Here is a 19,150-nt window from a genome sequence, read left to right on the forward strand (position 1 = left end):
ACAATTGTTTCTTTTCTCTTTTTTTCTTTTGAGACAGGGTTTCTCTTTGTAGCCTGGGTTGTCCTAAAACTTGCTTTGTAGACTAGGCTGGCTTCTAACTCAAGAGATCTGCTTGCCTCTGCCTCCCAAGTGTTGGGAATAAAGGCATGTGCCACCACCGCCTGGCATATAATTCCCAAGATACATTTTCAAGGTTCCAAGTCATTGACTTAGTCTTGGTGTCTAGATGCAGACTTGGGCTTCTCTAAGACATCCTATATGTACAGAAATACATACACACACACACACACACACACACAGAGAGAGAAAGAGAGAGAGAGAGAGGGAAAGAGAGAGAGGGAGAGAGAGGAGAGAGAGAGGGGAGAGAGGAGAGATGCATACCCTGGAACCATTGTGTAAAATGGAAACCAAACTAAAGTGAGGGGGTAGTGGCCAATTAAAAATTGTTCAGCTCCCCCATTTCCTTTTCCTGACCCTTCCATAAAAATAGATGCACCTGTCTCAGAAGTCCTTTTAATCTCCTGTTCTAGACAGCCACCAGTCAGTCACTCCTGCGTTGGAGGTGGAACTAATTGGGGACAAGGTAGGTACAGAAAGGATCTGAGGCCTAGAGAAGGTGGCACCTAGGAAAAGCAGTGCATAGGAAGAGAGAGGGGGAAGAGCAGAGCCCTAGGCCGAGGCCAGGGTGGTCTACATATAATGAGCTCCAGGCCAGCCAGGGTTACATAGTGATACCCCATCTCAATAAAATCCAATGCAAACAAAATATGATATGTAGTATATGCCTGTAGCCCCAGCACTTTAGAGGGAGAGACAGGAGTTGGAGACAAGCCTTAACTATATGAGACATGCCTCAATTTTAAAAGAGAGGGGGGAGGGGCTGTTACTGCCACCAGCCATGTTTTTTTGGCCATTTTTTCCTGTTGGAATTGACCTAACAAAACCTTTGTATATGCTTCATGTATCAGAGTTGGCAGTCCTCTCTGGGAGGTAGGAAGATCACTGCCAATGCCAGGCCAGAGCCTGGTCAACATTAAGTTCAAGGCCAGTCAGAGCTACTTCATGAAACCTGCTTAATGAAAAACAAAGTTAGGGCTGACTTGGAAGTCAAGCACACTGGCTGCTCTTCCAGAGGACTTGGGTTCATTACCAGCATCAGTGTGGTGGCTTACAACCACCTGTAACTCTAGTTTCAGAGGTGCACTAACACCCTTTTCTGATCTCCTCTGGCACCAGGCATCATGTACAGACACACATGCGGGCAAAACACCCATAAGTAAGTAAGGAAAAGAACCCCCACCCAAAAAAAAAACACACACACACATAAAAGAAAAACAAAAAGCTACAAAATCCCTGCATGTGCAAAACTGAGGGTTTTCAGTCCCCGGTACTGCTTTAAAAAGGTATGGAAGCAAACATTTTAAGTTAATCAAGGGAATGGAGCTGGGGCTCTTGAGAAGTTATTGTCCAAGGATAACTTTAGGCTAAGGGTTAGGAATCAGCCTACTCATCTAGGCACTGCAGGAAGTGGACTGGACAGGGAGGTGGGAAGGGAGGGCCAGTAGCAGGAGGGGAGGGCCAGGCTAGTACTGACTAAGCCTTGGGATGTTCGCAGCTCAGCACAAAGCCACACAGCCAGTCGGACAACCCGATATGGAACCAAATCCTCACCTTCCAGATTCAGGTATGGCTACTCCATCATGCCTTCCCTCCTGTTTGTTGCATTCAAAAGGGAAAGTCTGGTGTTACAGTTGGTGTGGATGGAGGTTAGGGTGAACTGAGCATAGCAAAAGAGGCTCTGCCTGGTAGGAAACACAAGGAAGCACAGGATATGTTACTCAGCTCAGTGGAGAACAGTAAAGGGCCATACAGTTGAATTCTAGATATTAGATGTGTCCTTTCACCCACACGAAGAAATCAGGGACAGGCTGGAGAGATGGCTTAATAGTCAAGGACACCACAAGAAGACCTACAGAGTCAAGTAGTCTGGTCCCATGGGGCTCACAGAGATTTATGCACGGACTACACCTAGGCCCCGTGCGCGTGTAGCAGATCTGCAGCTTGGTCTTCATATGCATCCCCCAACAACTGGGGGTGGGGCTATCTCTGACTCAGACTCTGTGGCCTGCCTTTGGATCCCTTTCTCCTAGTTAGACTGCCTTGTCTGGCCTCTGTGGGAGAGGATGCACTTAGTCCTCATGAGACTTAATATGCCAGAGTGGGTTGTTACCTGTGGGAGGGTAGGACTGGGAGAGGAGGAAAGAGGGAGACCACCATCGGGATGTAAAGTGAATAAATTAATGGAAAAAAAGATAAAGAGAACATACTGTTCTTACTGAGGACCTGAATTGAGTTCCCAGAATACCCATGATATTGTACATGTGTGGGGAAATGCATGTACCAAGGGTTTCTTGGGTGCTGGCCATGGGGAAATAAAGAGAGGGAAGAGACAACCTATGTCCCGGGGACACAGAGCTTGGGGGCACTGGAACCGCCAAGGGAGGGGTGTCAGTCTGGGTGAGGCCTCCGGACCCTGCTGGGGGGCGGGAAGTGCAGTCTTGGACACCCCAGAACACTGCTGGATGTTGAAGAAGAGCTGAGAATGAAGTGGGGGCCCTGGGGCAGCTCGGTCAGCTCTAGGGCTGAAGGGAGAAGGGGCAGGGGGAGAGGCGCTAGGTGATTTCTGTGCAGAGGAGAGTCCTTCCTTGGTCTGGTCTCGTGACTGGAAACGCTGGGAGGCTTCCCTATGAGAGATTAGACGTGGCTCTTTAGGGGAAGGCCTGTTCCATTGCTCTAGCACGGAGAGTCTAGATGAAAAGGAGGCAGTTCATGGTTTTAAGGCATTTATTGTAGAAAAGCAGAGAGAGAGAAGAGTAAAGAAGCAGAGGGCAGACATGACCACATGGAGGGAGGAAGAAGGGAGGGGGGAGAGGGTGAGAAGTGAGAGTAAGGAGAGAGAGAGAGAGAGAGAGAGAGAGAGAGAGAGAGAGAGAGAGAGAGAGAGGGGAGAGAGAGGCAGCCCCTTTTATAGGGGGCGGGGCATACCTGGCTGTAGCCAGGTAACTGTGGGGGTGGAGTCCAGCCAGAACACCAGGAGCTTGGGCGTTGCCTACATGACTGATAGCCACAGGATTAGGGAGTCTAAAGTCTGAGAGCTTAGCTTACAGTTCTGTCCCTTGTAGACTTTTCTACTGGGTCTCTGGAGTAAGCCTCGCTCAACCAGAACACAGACTGCCTTTCCAACAGGGGGGTACATGTGTGGAGGTCAAAGCATAGCTTGAAAGAGCTGCCTGTTCCAAGAGGTTGAGCTCAGGTCATCAGACTTGCACACCAATCCCTTTTACCCACTGAGCCGTCTCACTAGCCCTAGCCCTGAAATTTCAACACACTGAGATTCATGTTAATATCAAGACTACAAGACAGGGTCTGGAGAGATGGCTCTGTTGTTAAGAACTTTTGTCCCTATTGCAGAGGACCCAAGTTCAGCTTCAAATATCTATGTGGGGGCTAACAGCAGCCTGTAACTTGAGTTCCAGGGCATCCAGTGCCGTCTTCAGACATACACATGGTGTACTTAGACACAGGCAAATACTCATCTACAAAAATAAATCTTACAAACCAAATAAATACAGCATGATGTTATACCACCCCAGAGCCTTGCCAGCAGCCCCTATATGTAGGAAGCCTGAGAGCCAAAAGCACAGGGATAAATCTGGCTTGTCTGTGATTGAGGCAGACTTTCCCAACTGCTCACAAGGTCCCCTGAGGACCACCCCACACTAGTGTACCTTCACCCCACCCCACCCATCTTCCCTTGCAGCTGCCCTGTCTCTCTAGCTACATCAAATTCAGAGTCGTGGATTGGTGAGTAAACAAGCTAGAGGCAGACCCAAGCTCTGGGGAGGAAGAGGTAGAGCTGGGCCGGGGGGGGCTCAAACTGCAGTGTGTTTCCCAGCTCCAAACACAATTGCCAGGATGAGATTGGGTCTGCCAGCTTGTGCCTCAGCCAGATCTCATCCACCGGTGAGGAGATCCAAGGTGAGCAAACCCTGGGACCCCTCCCTTCCTGGGACCCATCCCTTCCTGGCACCCCTCCTTTCACACCTTTCCCACCCAAACCCCTGAGTTCACTCTATCTCCTTTCAGGGATGTACTCTGGCTTCCTGCCCTGCTTTGGCCCCAGCTTCCTGACTCTCCGGGGAGGTAAAAAGCTCCCTTTCAGGACCACAGAGGAAGGCACTGTAAGTTTTTCCTGTCCGCTTGCAGGGCGTGGGGCAGTAGAGGGAAGGTTGACTGATTGAAGCACCAGAGGATTAGAGATGTCCCGGGAGGACTCTGCCTGGCCTCTATCTGCCCTCTTCCAGAAGAGGATGGGGATGGGTACATAAATAGCCATGAAACAAGAGTCCTAAGCCGTAGTTCCAGAAAAGGATAAATGGGATGCTATAGCTGGTCACTGAGGAATACTGAAGATGAAACCATTGGTAGGTTTCCCACAAGTAGGAAAAGCACACCAGGTTTAAAAAAAAAAAAAAAAAATACAGGGTTGTTCAAGATTGCTGATTGGTGCTGGAAACCCCAACTCAAATTGGCTCAGTCAAGAAGGGAACAAGAGGGGAGATGGCTCAGAGGTTAAGAGACTGACTGCTCTTCCAAAGGTCCTGAGTTCAATTCCCAGCAACCACATGGTGGCTCACAACCACCTGCAATGTGATCTGATGCCCTTTTCTGGTGTGTTTGAAGACGGCTATAGCGTACTCATACACATAAAATAAATAAATCTTTAGGAAAAAAAAAAGAGAGAAGGGAGGCTGATTTGGGAAGATCATAAGTCCGAAGCCAGCTGGACTACCTAGCAGTGTCTTATCTTTAAAAGGGCGGTGTGGGGGGAGGCTAGCAAGATGGCTCAATCAGTAAAGATGCTTGCTGCCACCACACCCGTGACCTGCATCTAATATTGGAACCCACGTGGTGGAAGGAGAGAGCCAATTCTGAGCAGCCGTCCTTTGACCCCACTCTCATGCCGTAACACACACTCCACTCCCTCAACACATACATAAAATAATAAGGTAAATAGAAGAGAAAGTGTGGGACTGCTTAATCAGGTTGGAAGGGAGTTTGTGAGAGGAGCCCTGAGTTGTCACAAGCTTTGTCTCGTCCATGACACCCCATGGCTCCTCAGCCTCTGTCTCCCACCAGTCAGCTCTTGTGGGAATTTGCCCACAAGGCCAGGCGATCCCCCTAGTTGGCCTTTTCTGGGGGCTTCTGTGTTGTTCTTGGACCAATTCCTTTCAACTCAGAGGCAGAGCATACATTGACTGGCCAGGTTGGGAACCCTCACTCTGCTGATTACCAGCCCCTCCAAGCTCCAAACACTTGTATAGTTCAAGTTCCTCCAGGTCAGCTGGCAGAATGAACTCGTGAACAAGAGGGCCACTCTTCTGCGCTGAGGCACCCTGGGATTCTTGGGGATGGGTGGAGCCATCCCCAAGCAGACTGTCCCTGGATAGTCTTGCCTTTGCTATGTGGGTGGGCTCCAGGGAGATCTGCTTACGGTTTTTTGATCACTGCCCCTCTCTGCTGCTCCAGTGCATCCTCGATGCTGTTAAGGATGGGTTAGCTTACCGTGGCCGAATCTTTATGGAGATAATCACCAAGATCAAGTCACAGCAAGACTCGGTGATAAAGGATCTGTCTCAGGAAGTGACCCAGGTGGAGGTAATCACAGGAGACAAGGAACCCAGGACAAGAAGGGTTTTTCTGCATCCCCCAGATATCTATTTTGTGTGTGTGTGGGGGGGTGGGCATTTCTGATACTGCAAGAGACGTTGGCCACCAATCTGTTAGAAATATAAGTATGCTTGGTCAGTCTACTGGAGTATTTCCCAAGCGTCTTCCAGAGGTTTCATGCCGAGCCAAATCCCTAGTGGTCAGGGACCCTGTAAACTCAGAGACAGTGTCCAGAGACCCCTTGAGAAGAAGACAAAAGTGAGGCTGACTCCTACACGCTCATGTCCATTTTCAGTCTTGGGAGACAGGGTGGTCAATAGTGTCTGGCACCAAGATGGACTTCCTGAATAAAGAAAGGAATATGGGGGGCTGGTGAGATGGCTCAGTGGGTAAGAGCACTGACTGCTCTTCCAAAGGTCCTGAGTTCAAATCCCAACAACCACGTGGTGGCTCACAACCATCCCTAATGCGATCTGAGATCTGGCGCCCTCTTCTGGTGTGTCTGAAGACAGCTACAGTGTCCTTTCATATAATAATAAATAAATCTCTTTAAAGAGAGAGAGAGAGAGAGAGAGAGAGAGAGAGAGAGAGAGAGAGAGAGAGAGAAAGGAATATGGAAGATGACAGATCCTATCTCTAGTGTGAGCTTGTAAGACATACACATACAGCCTGGAACCTGCTAGCCACATAGGCAGTGATAAGCCCATCACAACCGAATCTGTGGTCTTAGGAACAATGGTCCGGGAAGAGTAGGTGGACTGAACAGAGCCAAGGATGAACCCTAACATGGTGCCACAACCAGGAGGGGTTAGGGGAGGGGAGGAAAAGAAAGCAGAAATCTTGAGTGTGTGTGTCTGTGTGTGTATGTTTGTATGTGTGTGGTATTCTATTTCTTTCAATCAGAGCCAAACCTAATCACAAAGGAGAACCTCCTGCCCAGCTTCAGAAAGGAAGGGAATGGACCAGCTGGGGGGAGTGGAGCAGGTGAAGGAGATCCTGGGAGCAGCTGCCCTTGATCAGCCAGTGCACAATTTCAGTAGTGGTCTAGTTCATCCCAGAGTGAAGTATAGAACACTTTAGGAAAGAAACAGGGTACTCTGTCCCCTGCCTATCAGGATAACCTTACTCATCCTGTATGTACTCAGGATGCCTGTGTTTGTGGTTATTGTTTTAGATGCAGCAGTATCGCCAAAAGTACGGGCTGTGCGTTGTCTTTCTTTCCTGTACCATGATGCCCAAATTTAAGGACCTGATTCAATTTGAGGTCAGCATGGGGCACTACGGAAACAAGATGGATCCAAACTACAAGCTTCTTGTGTCCACCACACAGCACAGCCCGGTGATATATGATGGTAACTGTCAGATTCAAGCAGAAACTGAGGTGGCCCATGTGTGTGTGAGGCTCTTCCGAGGGAATTGGCTCAAAGAACATTCCTGAACACTCCCAGTTGTTTTTAGGTAGGGAATAACGATGCAGTCCAGGCTGTCATGGTTCCTCCTGCTTCAGGCTGCAAAGTGCTAGACTGACAGGCATGAACACCACATCTGGTCACTTGATGATGACATTCAGGGTGCCAAACAGTGCGTAGCTAGGGGGTGGGGACCTCAAGAATAGAAAACCACCAGCCATCCAATTATCTACTGGTCATCTCTCTACTCTTCATCCATCGTTCTGCTCAGCTGTGGTGTCCATGCCCATGTACAAGCTTGTGTGCACATTTGCAGAGGCCAAAGAAGGGTGTTGCATGTCCTGTGTTCTGTCACTCCATCTCACTCTGTCTCTTACAGGACAGAGGCTTGTCCCTGTCTCTTGTGGGGTGAGGCTGGTGGCCAGCAGTCCTCCTGTCTGCACCATGTGCACTACAGCCCCACAGGGCCACAACCTGCTTTTTCACCCAGGCGATAGTATTAGAATTCTGGACTTCATAGGTGTGCTGCAAGCTCTTATCCAGGGAGCCATCTTTCCAGGCCCCCATCCATGTACTGAACCATTCAACTTTCAGCTGTCCACTCTCCCAGACACCCCATCCATCTATCCATCCATCCATCCCCTCATCCATTGTGAACTAATCAGGAACCTTAAATCTGTCCAGTACAGTCCCTGGACCAACAGTATCAGCATGTTAAAAAGGCAGATTTTAACCCCACTCCAGATCTATAGTTATCAAAAGAATCTACTAATAGAGACTAGCACACTGTTGGGGCCTGCAGGTGATGTGGGTTCATGTTAAGAATTGAAAGCTCCTGACTAGTCTCCCCTCCCCTTTGTCAGCTTCACCACCTCAGTGCCTGTCAGGATGCTTTCTGTGGGCCACACTTCCCTACCTACACTTTTAAGTAAAAGCTCTGTTAAGATGTAACTCGCACAACATATAATTTGCCCTTTCGAAGCATACAATCGCATGGATTTTAGGATTTTTCAGTTATGCAACCATCACCACAGCCCTGTTTTAGAATTGCTTTCCTCTCTCCCCAAAGAAACCCTAGGCCCATTAGTCCTCCTCCTTGCTTTCTCATCTCCACGGCTGTAGACAACCACTAATCTACTTTAAGTCTCCATACATTTTCCTAGTCTGACATATGGTCCTTTACAACCAGCTGGCTTCTTCCATTTAACAAAGTTATGTTGTTTTTATAGTGAGAAATTTGTATGCAAAAAGTATCTAAAGATGCATATGTGTAGCTTATAGAAGGATAAAGTGACTTCTCACAAATTTATCATCTCACTAATACATAGAAGGTACCCAAAGCCTTAAGCGGTCAAGAAATAACCACAAGCCCTTCTCTTAGGCTCATCAGCCTTTGGCTTTCTTTTTTGCTTTGATCCTCTGAGCATGGAACTCAGGAACAGCATGCTCTTCTTCTGTTGTATCTGACAGGACTCCATCCTTACACCTACATCTGCCTTATGCCTTCTGCCCAACAGGACTTGACTCTGGGTAGCTACGTTTTATTTCCATTCCCAAATGCATCCCCCGGTGTGATCAGACCACAAATTATATAGTGTATATAGATAAGCTGGTTGGTATAATAACTTTGTTGTAAGCATTCTCATACATGTCTCCTGGTCACAAGGATGGGGGTTCCTCTAAATTATATACCTAGGGGTGGGGTGGGAGGGAAGTCTCAGAGCAGAAGCGATTATATCAAATTACACTCCCAACGGCATGGGATGAGAATTCGTTTTACTCTCTGTTCTCACCAGTAGTTGATGCTGCCAGGGATTTGATTTTGCCACGCTATTGGATGTGAAAAACCATTTCACATGACCGTGATGTGCTCTTTCTCATCATAAGCGAAGGTTGGGCATCTGTGTATATACACCATCTTACCTTATCCCCTTCTCCATCTTTTCCTCTAGCATATAATCATTTGGCTGTATCTTTCTTATTGGTTTATACATCAAATCTTTTGTCAGAATTGTGTATCGTGTGCTTATCACTCACTTTAAAATATAGATTAGCCGTTCCTTTTCTGTTTTGTTATTTGAGACAGGAAGGTCTCTAGTAGCCCAGGCTATGACGTAATTGAGTTTCTTGAATTTCTGATCTTCCTTACTCTACTTTCTAACGGCTAGATTCACATTCATGTGCCATAAGACCCGCTTTATGTGGCACTGATGGCCAAACGGACTTCTTGAATGTCAGGTGGAGTTGGTCCACCCCAGGAGCTCCACCCCAGCCCCACATGTCTTTCTTTAGTGAAAGGATGTATCTTAGAGATCAGAGGTCCCTAGAGGTTTTCTTGTTGTCTTTGGCTTTTTGGGGGGAGGGAGATGATCCTCCTGCCTAAGCCAAGTCCCAGGATGGCTCACTGCAAGGCAGAAGAGCAGTGAACAGCTGGTGGGAGTTGGTTCTCCCCTTCACAATCCAGAGACTGACCTCAATCATTAGGCTTGGTGCAAAGTGTCCTTACCCATGGGTCCTGACTTAGTTTTTATATGTTATGTGAGGGAGGAGTTGAAATTCATTGTTTCTAGATAGCCAGCTCAACACTATTTGCTAAGAAAAATTTGATTTCTGCATTGAATTACTTTGGCACCTTAACCATGTATTGTAGTCTCTTTCTAAAATGTCTAATCTATCCCCCCTTTTTAAGGTTTTTGGGTTTTTTTTGTATATATGTATGTATGTTTGTTTGTTTGTTTGAGGCAGGGTTTCTCTGTATAGCCCTGGCTGTCCTGGAACTCACTCTGTAGACCAGGCTGGCCTCGAACTCAGAAATCTGCCTGCCTCTGCCTTCCAAGTGCTGGGATTAAAGGTTTGGGGTTTGTTGTTGTTGTTGTTGTTGTTTTAATGTGTCTGTGTCCATGGGTTCAAGTGACTGTGAATCCAGAAGAAGGCATGAGGTCCCCTGTAGCTGGAGCATCCAGCTGTTGTAAGCCATCTAACATGGGCACAGGTCATGGACCCAGGAAGAGCAGGAAGCTCTCTTAACACTGAGCAGTTTCCCCAGCCCTCTTTGGCTGTCTGTTTGTATGTTTTGGGTTTTTGTTTTGGAGACAGGGTTTCTCTGTGTAGCCCTGGCTGGCCTCAAACTCACAGAGCCCCACCTGCCTCTGCCTCCCAAGTGTTCCACTACCTCCCAATCCCCCTCTTTATCTTTTGAAAGTGCCAATTTTTAAAAGTTAGGTCAAATCCAATTTTTCCCCCATGGCGTCATATCTCAAGAACTTGGCCTTACCTTAGGATATGAAATTTTTTCTCCTATTTTTTTTCCTTCAAAAATGTTGGGGGGGTATATTTAGCTCTATGACTCACTTTGAATCAATCTGCATACATATTTTGTGGAGTTCACCTACTGTTTGTTAACAGCACCAACCTTCCCCTGACTGACTGGCTTTATGTTCTAAGATAAAGAACTCTTCTATGCTTTACCTTCTTCTGGGGCTGCCACGGATGGGGTTCCCGATTCCTCTTAGTTCTCTTCTAGTTATCATTTTCTCCCTGGCCCCCTCTCCCCATTAATTTACTTATTTATTCACTTTCCATCCCGATCGCAGTACCCCTCCTCCCAGACCCCTCCTTACACAGCCCGTCCCCTCCCCCCACTCCCTTTTTGACTCCGTCTTTCCATTTCATTTTGGTCACTCGAGAAATTCTTATGCCTCAGTGAACTGTCTAGAAGGTTTAAATGTCACGCTGGGGCTTCCCAAAGTTGTCTTTCTAGGGTGTTTTTGTTTTCTCTTGGCTGTGTGCTGAGCTCACATTTCATCCTCAGAGTCTTGCTTCCTTAGGGAGTGGGTTTTTGAGGTCAATCTTCAAGGCCTCTTCCCAGCAAGCCTTGCTTCCCGCTGTGGCTCCTGCTTTCTGCTGTCTTTGCTCCTCAGTGCTTCTGTGGCACTCCGGTTGCTTTTGGCAGTCCTTATGTATATTTTGAGTCTATAGGTTATCCCTGTCTCCCTGTTTGCTGGAAATGGACTTATTTTCTGCCTTGTTGCACTTGGAAGTTTTCTAAGAATGGAAAAGGAAAGTCGCCATCTTGGAACCCAGGGCTCCTACTCAGAACCTAAGCCGTGGACCTCTTTTTATTGATTATGAAGCCCATTCACTCAGTCCTGAGCTGAGATGTCTCCCAGCCATCCCTGACATTTTAAAGGGAATCATTCTTTCTAGTTTTCTCTTCTGTTTCCTTCTGGAAGTAATCTGCTCTTTTATATCCCACTCTACATCCTTCCAACTCCCAACCCCCCTATTTTTAAGTCTCTTGTCCATATCTTTCATACTGGGTCTCTCCAGGTTACATCTGGAAACTTCTAGATCTTTCAGGCAGGCCCAGCAGCGCCTCCTTTCTCCCACTTTGTTCTTCTCAGCAGCACGTTCTACCACCGTGTGCACCACCCACACTTCGAGGCACACCCTACAGTACACACGCTGGCTTTGTCCTTTTTGTCCTCACTGTTTTTCTCTGTGCACATGACGCAAAGTATATTTTTACAATAAATAAGTATTCATAGTCAGCACAAGTTCAACACCAACCATAGCCCCTGGGACAGAAAGACAACGGGTGGCTTCCTCTGCCATCCTGCTCAGCAGGGCTGCACGATTTTTCAAAAAAAAATTTTTTTTAAGTAAAAATTTGATTCAAGAATAACATTCTCATGGAAAACCACACAAACCAAAGCAGAGAGATCAGTGACTAATCCTGGGGCAAACACACCAAACAATAGCACTCAGCTGTGGAAGTGTGATATGGACACCCTAGGGGCCTATGCTTCTTACCGGTACCCACCGGGGGTCATTGTACTAACTTCCATCTCACCCTTCTATATTAAAGAACATGCATCATTCATATTCTTTTTGAAAAGCCCCGCCTTCTTCATCAGTTTGTGAAATGTGGCCACAGATCAACATACACTTGGATATAGCTATCACTTTCTTTCTTTCTTTCTTTCTTTCTTTCTTTCTTTCTTTCTTTCTTTCTTTCTTTCTTTCTTTCTTTTTGTCCTACCACACCTAGAGACCCTGGGTTTTCTTTTCTTTTTTCTTTCTTTATTATATGTGAGTACACTGTAGCTGTCTTCAGACACTCCTCCAGAAGAGAGCGTCAGATCTCATTATGGCTGGTTGTGAGCCACCACATGGTTGCTGGGATTTGAACTCGGAACCTTCAGAAGAGCAGTCAGTGCTCTTAACCACTGAGCCATCTCTCCAGCCCAGCTGTAGCTTTCTTACCTGCACTTCTATGTACTAGTATGCCATTGTGTGAATATAGTCAGGCACATGTAAGCATGGACAACCAGATTTAACTAATTGGGCATCAAAAATACTAAAACAAACCAGGTATGGTAGTGCAGGCCTTTGATTCCAGCACTCCAGAGGCAGACAATTCAGGTGAATTGTTTGAGTCCAGCCTAGTCTACATAGAGAGTTCGGGGACAGCCAGGGCTATGTAAAGAGATCCTATAGATTGAAGATAGATAGATAGATAGATAGATAGATAGATAGATAGATAGATAGATAGATAGAACGAACCAGCAATGTATACACAAGAAGTATTACAATGTATGCATGCAATGTATAAATATAATGTATATATAAGAAGTATTACCTGAGACAAAGAAATTAAAAAGCACCAAAACAAGAACTGGAGAGATGGTTCGGCATTTGGGAGGGCTTGCTGTGCAAGCCTCAGGATTAGAATTCATATTATAGTTCCCCTGTAAGAAGCCTATAACCTGAGATTGGCGTGGAGACAGAAGGATCATTGGGCCATGTTGGTTGCCACCTAGCCAAGTAAACTGAGCTGCAGGGGGCTGGAGAGATGGCTCAGTAGTTAAGAGCATTGGATGCTCTGTCTTGCAGAGGGCCTTGGGTTAGGTTCCCAGCACCCACAGGGTGGCTCACAACCATCTATAACTTCAATTTCACTCTTCTGGCCCCTGCATGAATCAGACACAAATGTGACACAGAGACAAACACAATAAAATAATGAATAAGACAAGCTCCAGGTTTTAGGAGATTCCTTGCTTCAAAAGAACAGGCAGAAAGTTAAAGAAGGCATTTGACAGTCACGTTTGACACAGTCCTTTGATCTCCCCCCATACTGTGTACAAGCATCATCCTCATACTTACTCTACACAGACCACACCTGCACAGAGACACACACACACACCTACCTGTATCTATGCTGAACATGTGTAGATTGTTCTTCTTGTCACTGTCCTGTAAAGAATGCCCTATAGCAGAGTAGCAGCTATTTGCATAGACTCTACCACTCTTGAGCTAATAATACTCTGCAGATTATATGAGTATAGGGGACATGAGGGTAGAGCCCAGGCAAATGCTATGCGTTTTATATAAGGGCTTGATCATCTGGATTTTGGTAACACAGGGTATCCTTAAACCAGTTCCTCAACAGTCCTAAGGGATGGCTGATCATCACAACTTGTTTATTTATCTCTTCTGTTGCAGATGGCAATTTCAGCCTTTTCCAACTTCTGCCCATTCCAATTACAGCTGCTATGCAAGCCTTCTCTGCACATCCCTTAGTCAGGCTGTATTCGCCTCCCTGTAGGGTATTTACAGCAGAACTGGAATTGCTGGGTTAGGAAACGTGTGTTGTTTTTAAACTGCTAATTTTCTCTCCATGTTGTGGGAATTCTTTGAGGTCTGGTTCAAATTTCATTCTCCAGGGAAATCTTCTTGTTCCTTACTCCAGGGACCTGGCCACTGCCAAAGGAACCAGTTCTAACCTGCTCCTTTGGCATCCTTCAGAAATCAGCAGTAGCATGTCTCAGGGTGCTAAGCTGAGTTGTGTGTCCCCTCCACCTAGAGCCATAGTAGAGATGAGCAGGTGTCCTCACTGTCCCCTTGTGGGTGATGGGCCATCTCTTATTCATCCTGACCCTGAGAGAAGAGGTTTTGGGGTATCCACATTTCATTCTAGGACTGACATTACCTTGTCCAAGAAACTGGGTGGCTTAAAATGGTGACTCTGGAGTGGGGAGACAGCTCGGTGGGCAGAAGTGGTTGTTGTGCAAGCCTGATGATCTGAGATCGAATCCCAGACCCTACATGGGGGAAGGAGAGAGAGCTGACTCCTGAGAGTGGTCCTCCAACCTTCACCTTCACACACATGTGAAGGCCTGCACTCATATACACAAACCACGCACACACAAGAAACAAAAACAAGAAGATTATTTTTAAAAAATTTAAACTAAGACAATAGGAGATTGTGGTGGCACACACCTTTGATCTAGCAGTCAGGAGGCAGAGGCAGACATTTCTCTGTGTTTGAGGCCAGCCTGGTCTACAGAGTGAATTCCAGGACAGCCAGGTCTACACAGAGAAATCCTGTCTTAAAAACAAAACAATAATAACAAGGAGATAATAGGAAAGTGAAAATTGGAGGTGAAGGAGTCACAGTTGGTTCTCTGGGAGGATGCTAAGGGCAATCCTTTGGTGTTCTTCATCTGGCAGATGAGTCATTCTATTCTTCTGTAGCATCCCTTGATTTCTCCTGATAATCCTGGGTCACTATCTTTCTGTCTGCCTCCCAGTCACATTGGCTTAAGGACCCATCCTGACGCACAGTGAATGACCTCATGTCAACTAATTATATCATCCATGACCCCATTTACATGTTAGATGGTATGTTGAGACAGCAGGGTTAGAACCTCAATGTATCTTTCAGAACATAGGGTGAATCCTTTTAAACTGTCCACACTGGGTAGGGCCCAGCTTACTGTCATATTCTCACGCCCTGAAGTTACTAAAGAAGCTCAATTTTTTCAAGGTTTGAGTATTGGCCTACCAGGTTTTCTGCTGCTTAAACATTTTGAGCAGTTGTGATTTTTGTTTCTTTAAGGCCAACACAGCAGGGAATTGCAGAAAAAGTGTACTGTAGGGGAGATGGCTCTTATGGTTCTTCCAGTTCCCAGCACCACATTAGCACCAACCTGATTTTCTACCTGTAAACCAGGGGCTTGAAAAGCCACATGACACTCTGAACACAGTATATACCCAGTAGGAACCAGCCATGTACAAATGCTCACTCTGGGCTCAGAGCATTTGAGGGCCTCACTTGAGGGCCCACTTGACATGATTAGCAGATCCCTGAGAACCAAGGTAGCCCAGGAGTAATCCTTTAGGAGGAGACAGTGATTAGGACCTTCTAGTTTGGTTTCTCAGATATCCTACCCCCTCCATCCTGTGTCTCTGTGTCTCAGGGACTAGCTACCATTATGTGCCCTGGTACAACACGAAGCCTGTGGTGGCTGTGACCTCCAACTGGGAGGATGTCAGCTTCCGAATGAACTGCCTCAACCTCCTCCACATTGTTCGGGATCGACTGGTAAGAGTGCAGGAGGGAGCTGAAGTAGATGGGAAGCTAAGGAATATACATCACAGTACTAGGAAACCAGTCACATCCCACACTTGTATAGAGCATTGGGACTCAACATCATTGAGAAGTGTGCCAGATACAGCAATGGGCACCGAAGACATGATGATGAATAAACAGATTTGTCTTCACTGGCTGCAGAAATCAGAGATGTAGTTACTATGCAGGGCACCTAGGGTTGCCATGGAAATGCAGAGATGCAGTTACTGTGCAGTGCAATTAAGGTCGCCATGGAAATACAGGAGTCAAGAGATTTAGGATCAGAGAGATGGGGATTGAGAGGGGGAAGAGAGCAGTTAGGAGGTGACAGGGCAGTAGGGTTTTGAAAAATTCATAGGCAGTTTGGGGGATGGAAGCACAAAGCTAATGATATGTATGAAGTCACAGTGATATGCCAGTTTTTGAAGCCATGAGAGGAATTAGGGCATAGGTGTACCACGGAAGTCAGAGAAGCTAGGTAGGGCCATATCACAAAGAGCTTAGGTTCTTGTCAAAGAGCATGTTTCTCCTGTTTGCAGATGGGCATCTGCATGTCTCTTACCTCCCACTTCCTCTGCTGGGTACAGGAAGTGGGGAAGAAAGGGTGTCCTGGCTTTGCCAGGGCACATGGCAGTCTGGAATTGACATCACCAGGTTACGGGTGATGTCAGTTCTTCAGCCTACCCCAGAGAGCTCCAGGCTGAGGCCAGTTCTCTCCCTTCCTCTCAATGGGCAGAAAACCAACCTGGACATCCTGAAATCCATAAGGAATCCCAGAGATCCAGCTCTGCTCCAACAGTGGGAGAAACTGTTGAGGGAGCTGCAGGAGGACTGCCGGTAGGAACTGAGTACCCTGCCTGGGGCTGGCTTAGGCTGAGCTGGGTGAGGCTCAAACTAGAACCTGAAGGCTCTGTGTAGCACCCAATGGACCCTTACCCCACAGGAACACTCCTCAGATCTCCCCCAGCTTGAACGCACACACAGCTGCTTTTCCTGCCCATGTAGAACATCCCTGAACTCCAGTCCTGCACAGGCTTTGTGGCTCCAATACCATGCTCCATGTCTAAAGCACACAGGCTGATCTCCACTGCCTAGAACAGCCCACACCATTATCACGCCTCACCTCTTGCCATTGTTCATCATATCCAGCGTGCTGTTTGAAGCTCACTGGGAAGCCTCTCTCTGCCCAGCCTCCACACCCCCAATGGTTTGTTTAGTCTCCTCCTTGGAAAACATCTCCCCATAACCTAGCATACTACAGGGCTTCAAGAGGGGAAAGGGGCATTGTGAGAGCCTAAGTCAGGCCCATGGTAAGCTACCTTCCTAGGGAGAGAGCTAAGCATCTCTCCCTCAGGTCAGGACAGCCATGGGTCTGGTAGAAGCTCCAGGCTAGAAAGGGAACATTGGCCTGCAGCAGGACCACAGTACACATACCTTCCTCCTAACCTGTCCTGGCCGCAGGCGCCCTCTGCCTTGTATGACTGATCAGCCCAGAGCTAACAGCTTGGACAAGAATAAATGGCAGCTTCGCAACCAGCTTCTGCAGCAACTGGCGCAAAGGGCCAAGGAAGCCAAGCCGGTGAACGTGGTGGGCACGGCAGAGGAGTGGTTGCACCGTCTCAACGCTGTGATCCCTGAGGTGGGCACTGGCTGCACTGGCTGGACAGTGAAGCCGGGAACTGGCCACACAGGTCCTGATGCTCTCCCATCTTGGCAGCCCCAGGAGAGCCTCCCGGATGTGCTGATCTGGTTGATGTCCAGGCAGCAGCGTGTGGCCTATGCTCGGGTACCTGCTCACACTGTCCTGTTCTCCCCAGAAGGACCCCTGAGGTCTGGCAAGTTCTGTGGGAAGATTCAGAACCTCCTCTTACAGGTGGGGAAGAAGGGGTGTCTTTCAGGGAAGATGTGGTTCCCAAATACCCCCAGACAAAACCCCTGGGATTCCAAGAAAGCCATCTGGGGATCCCGCCCCTACCCGGAGCCCCTGAGGACATGGTCCACGTGTTCTTTCCCTGCTTCTGTATTACGTAGAACTGAGCTCATACAGTCCCCAGAGGTAGGGGAGGGGGCTGCACTTTTCCGCATGTAAGTTGCTGCTAAGCCCACATCCGTGGTAAATCCTCCTCAAATCCCCTACCCGCTTCATCACTCCCTTGCCTACCCTTGGTCTAATGCCTTGTCATCGCTCCTGTGAACCACAACTGGATGACTTCCAGAACATTCTATGAGTGTAAGATTTGATACCGGCTCCTCAGATCAGAAGCAAGCTATAACATACATCTGATGGAACCCTCTTCTCTCTTGGAGAGAACAAGAGTCCCCCTAGCCCCTCCATGGCTCCTATGGCCTCTCAGGGAAAATCTAGCCTGCCTGGCCTGCCCTAGACACCCGTATCAACCCTGTCAACAGACATGTCACTCTGGGCCTCCCACATCCCAAATATGTCTGCTTTCTGATCTTTCTACCATCATGCAAAGCCCCTGTCTTTGTCCAGGGTCTGACTGAATCCTGGCCTCAGCATGTTCCAAAGGCCATGGACTTAGGTACACCCTCACAGGGGTATGAGGACTCGGGTGCTTAGCAAAGTGCTGGAGCATGGTGATGAAGCTGTAGGCAGTAGCTAGTGGCTAGCATCACCAGAGCTACCATTGTCACCTTCCTCAGGCTCGCCAGGCAGCCTTGCCCACCTTCTGCACGCCTCCCTTTTCTCTTTGCCTGATGTCTCCCTCTATGAACACCAAGGCAGAACCCAGTCCCCTTTCAATGCTGGCTATCAGCACAGAGCTTTGTCCTATTGCAGACTCTTGACTTCAGCACACAGTTTGATGTGAAGGCCCCTCCTCCCAGGATTTGATCAGAAGGGTGGATGTGGCCCATTCTGGCAAGGCAACTGGTAGTCCTTCCCTCACTCTCTCTCCTTCACCCACACCCCTGTCTCCCTGGGGAGTGACACCTTCCCATGGCCCCGCCATGGGATTGATCTGCCTCTGGCTCAGTACCCAGAAGGTGAAGGACAGGACACATTCCCAGCCTCCCTCCGGGTCTGCATGTGGCTTGGCAATGTCAAATACAGCAAGAATCTGAAGCTGCTCCAGCAGGGCACCATGGTGGTGTATGCAGAAACGGTGAGTGGATGGACATCCAGGGCTGTTGGAGACTGGGGGAGGAGGAGCCAAGTCAGAGCCAAGGCACGGAAGAGCAGGCATGACAGTGGGACATGACAGTGGGACATGACAGTGGGACATGCAGTTCAGGAAGGGAGGGTAGAGAGACAACATATCAAATGTGGCAAAGGGATTTCTGCAAAGTGACAATGATGACAATGATGATGGATGGTGCTAGCCTTGTGTTCCTGCTCACAAGTTCTAAGAAATGGGGTCTGTGTGACCCTCTGGTGCCTGGCCACACTATTCCTAGTGGAAAGTTTTGTTTTGTTTTTTTTTTGTGGTTGCTGGGATTTGAACTCAGGACCTTCGGAAGAGCAGTCAGTGCTCTTAACTGCTGAGCCATCTCTTCAGCCCCTCTAGTGGAAGTTTATTGAAAGCTTTCGCTTAGCTTTCTCAAGGCACAAGAACATATCAGGGCTCCAAGTTGTACG

The 19,150-nt window shown here is 47.8% G+C and overlaps 1 protein-coding gene across 7 annotated transcripts in view; it reads left to right on the plus strand.

Moving 5' to 3' along the window:
- The window catches only part of Fer1l5 (fer-1 like family member 5), a 58,318-nt gene that overhangs the window by 14,532 nt on the left and 24,636 nt on the right, over positions 1-19,150 (plus strand). For all 7 annotated transcript variants that reach the window (XR_004117853.1, XM_031367173.1, XM_031367167.1 and 4 more), the window contains exons 13-24: positions 531-583; positions 1,616-1,684; positions 3,821-3,864; positions 3,956-4,038; positions 4,147-4,241; positions 5,590-5,718; positions 6,905-7,082; positions 15,401-15,525; positions 16,289-16,389; positions 17,014-17,191; positions 17,270-17,425; positions 18,549-18,677. Coding sequence is in view for 6 of the 7 variants with exons in the window: in XM_031367173.1 (XP_031223033.1) it covers positions 531-583; positions 1,616-1,684; positions 3,821-3,864; positions 3,956-4,038; positions 4,147-4,241; positions 5,590-5,718; positions 6,905-7,082; positions 15,401-15,525; positions 16,289-16,389; positions 17,014-17,191; positions 17,270-17,425; positions 18,549-18,677 (1,340 nt within the window). In the remaining variant the exon portion in view is untranslated. The remainder of the gene's footprint in view (positions 1-530; positions 584-1,615; positions 1,685-3,820; positions 3,865-3,955; positions 4,039-4,146; positions 4,242-5,589; positions 5,719-6,904; positions 7,083-15,400; positions 15,526-16,288; positions 16,390-17,013; positions 17,192-17,269; positions 17,426-18,548; positions 18,678-19,150) is intronic.

Source organism: Mastomys coucha, unplaced genomic scaffold (genome assembly GCF_008632895.1).
Source record: "Mastomys coucha isolate ucsf_1 unplaced genomic scaffold, UCSF_Mcou_1 pScaffold14, whole genome shotgun sequence".
In the NCBI taxonomy this organism is placed as follows: domain Eukaryota; kingdom Metazoa; phylum Chordata; class Mammalia; order Rodentia; family Muridae; genus Mastomys; species Mastomys coucha.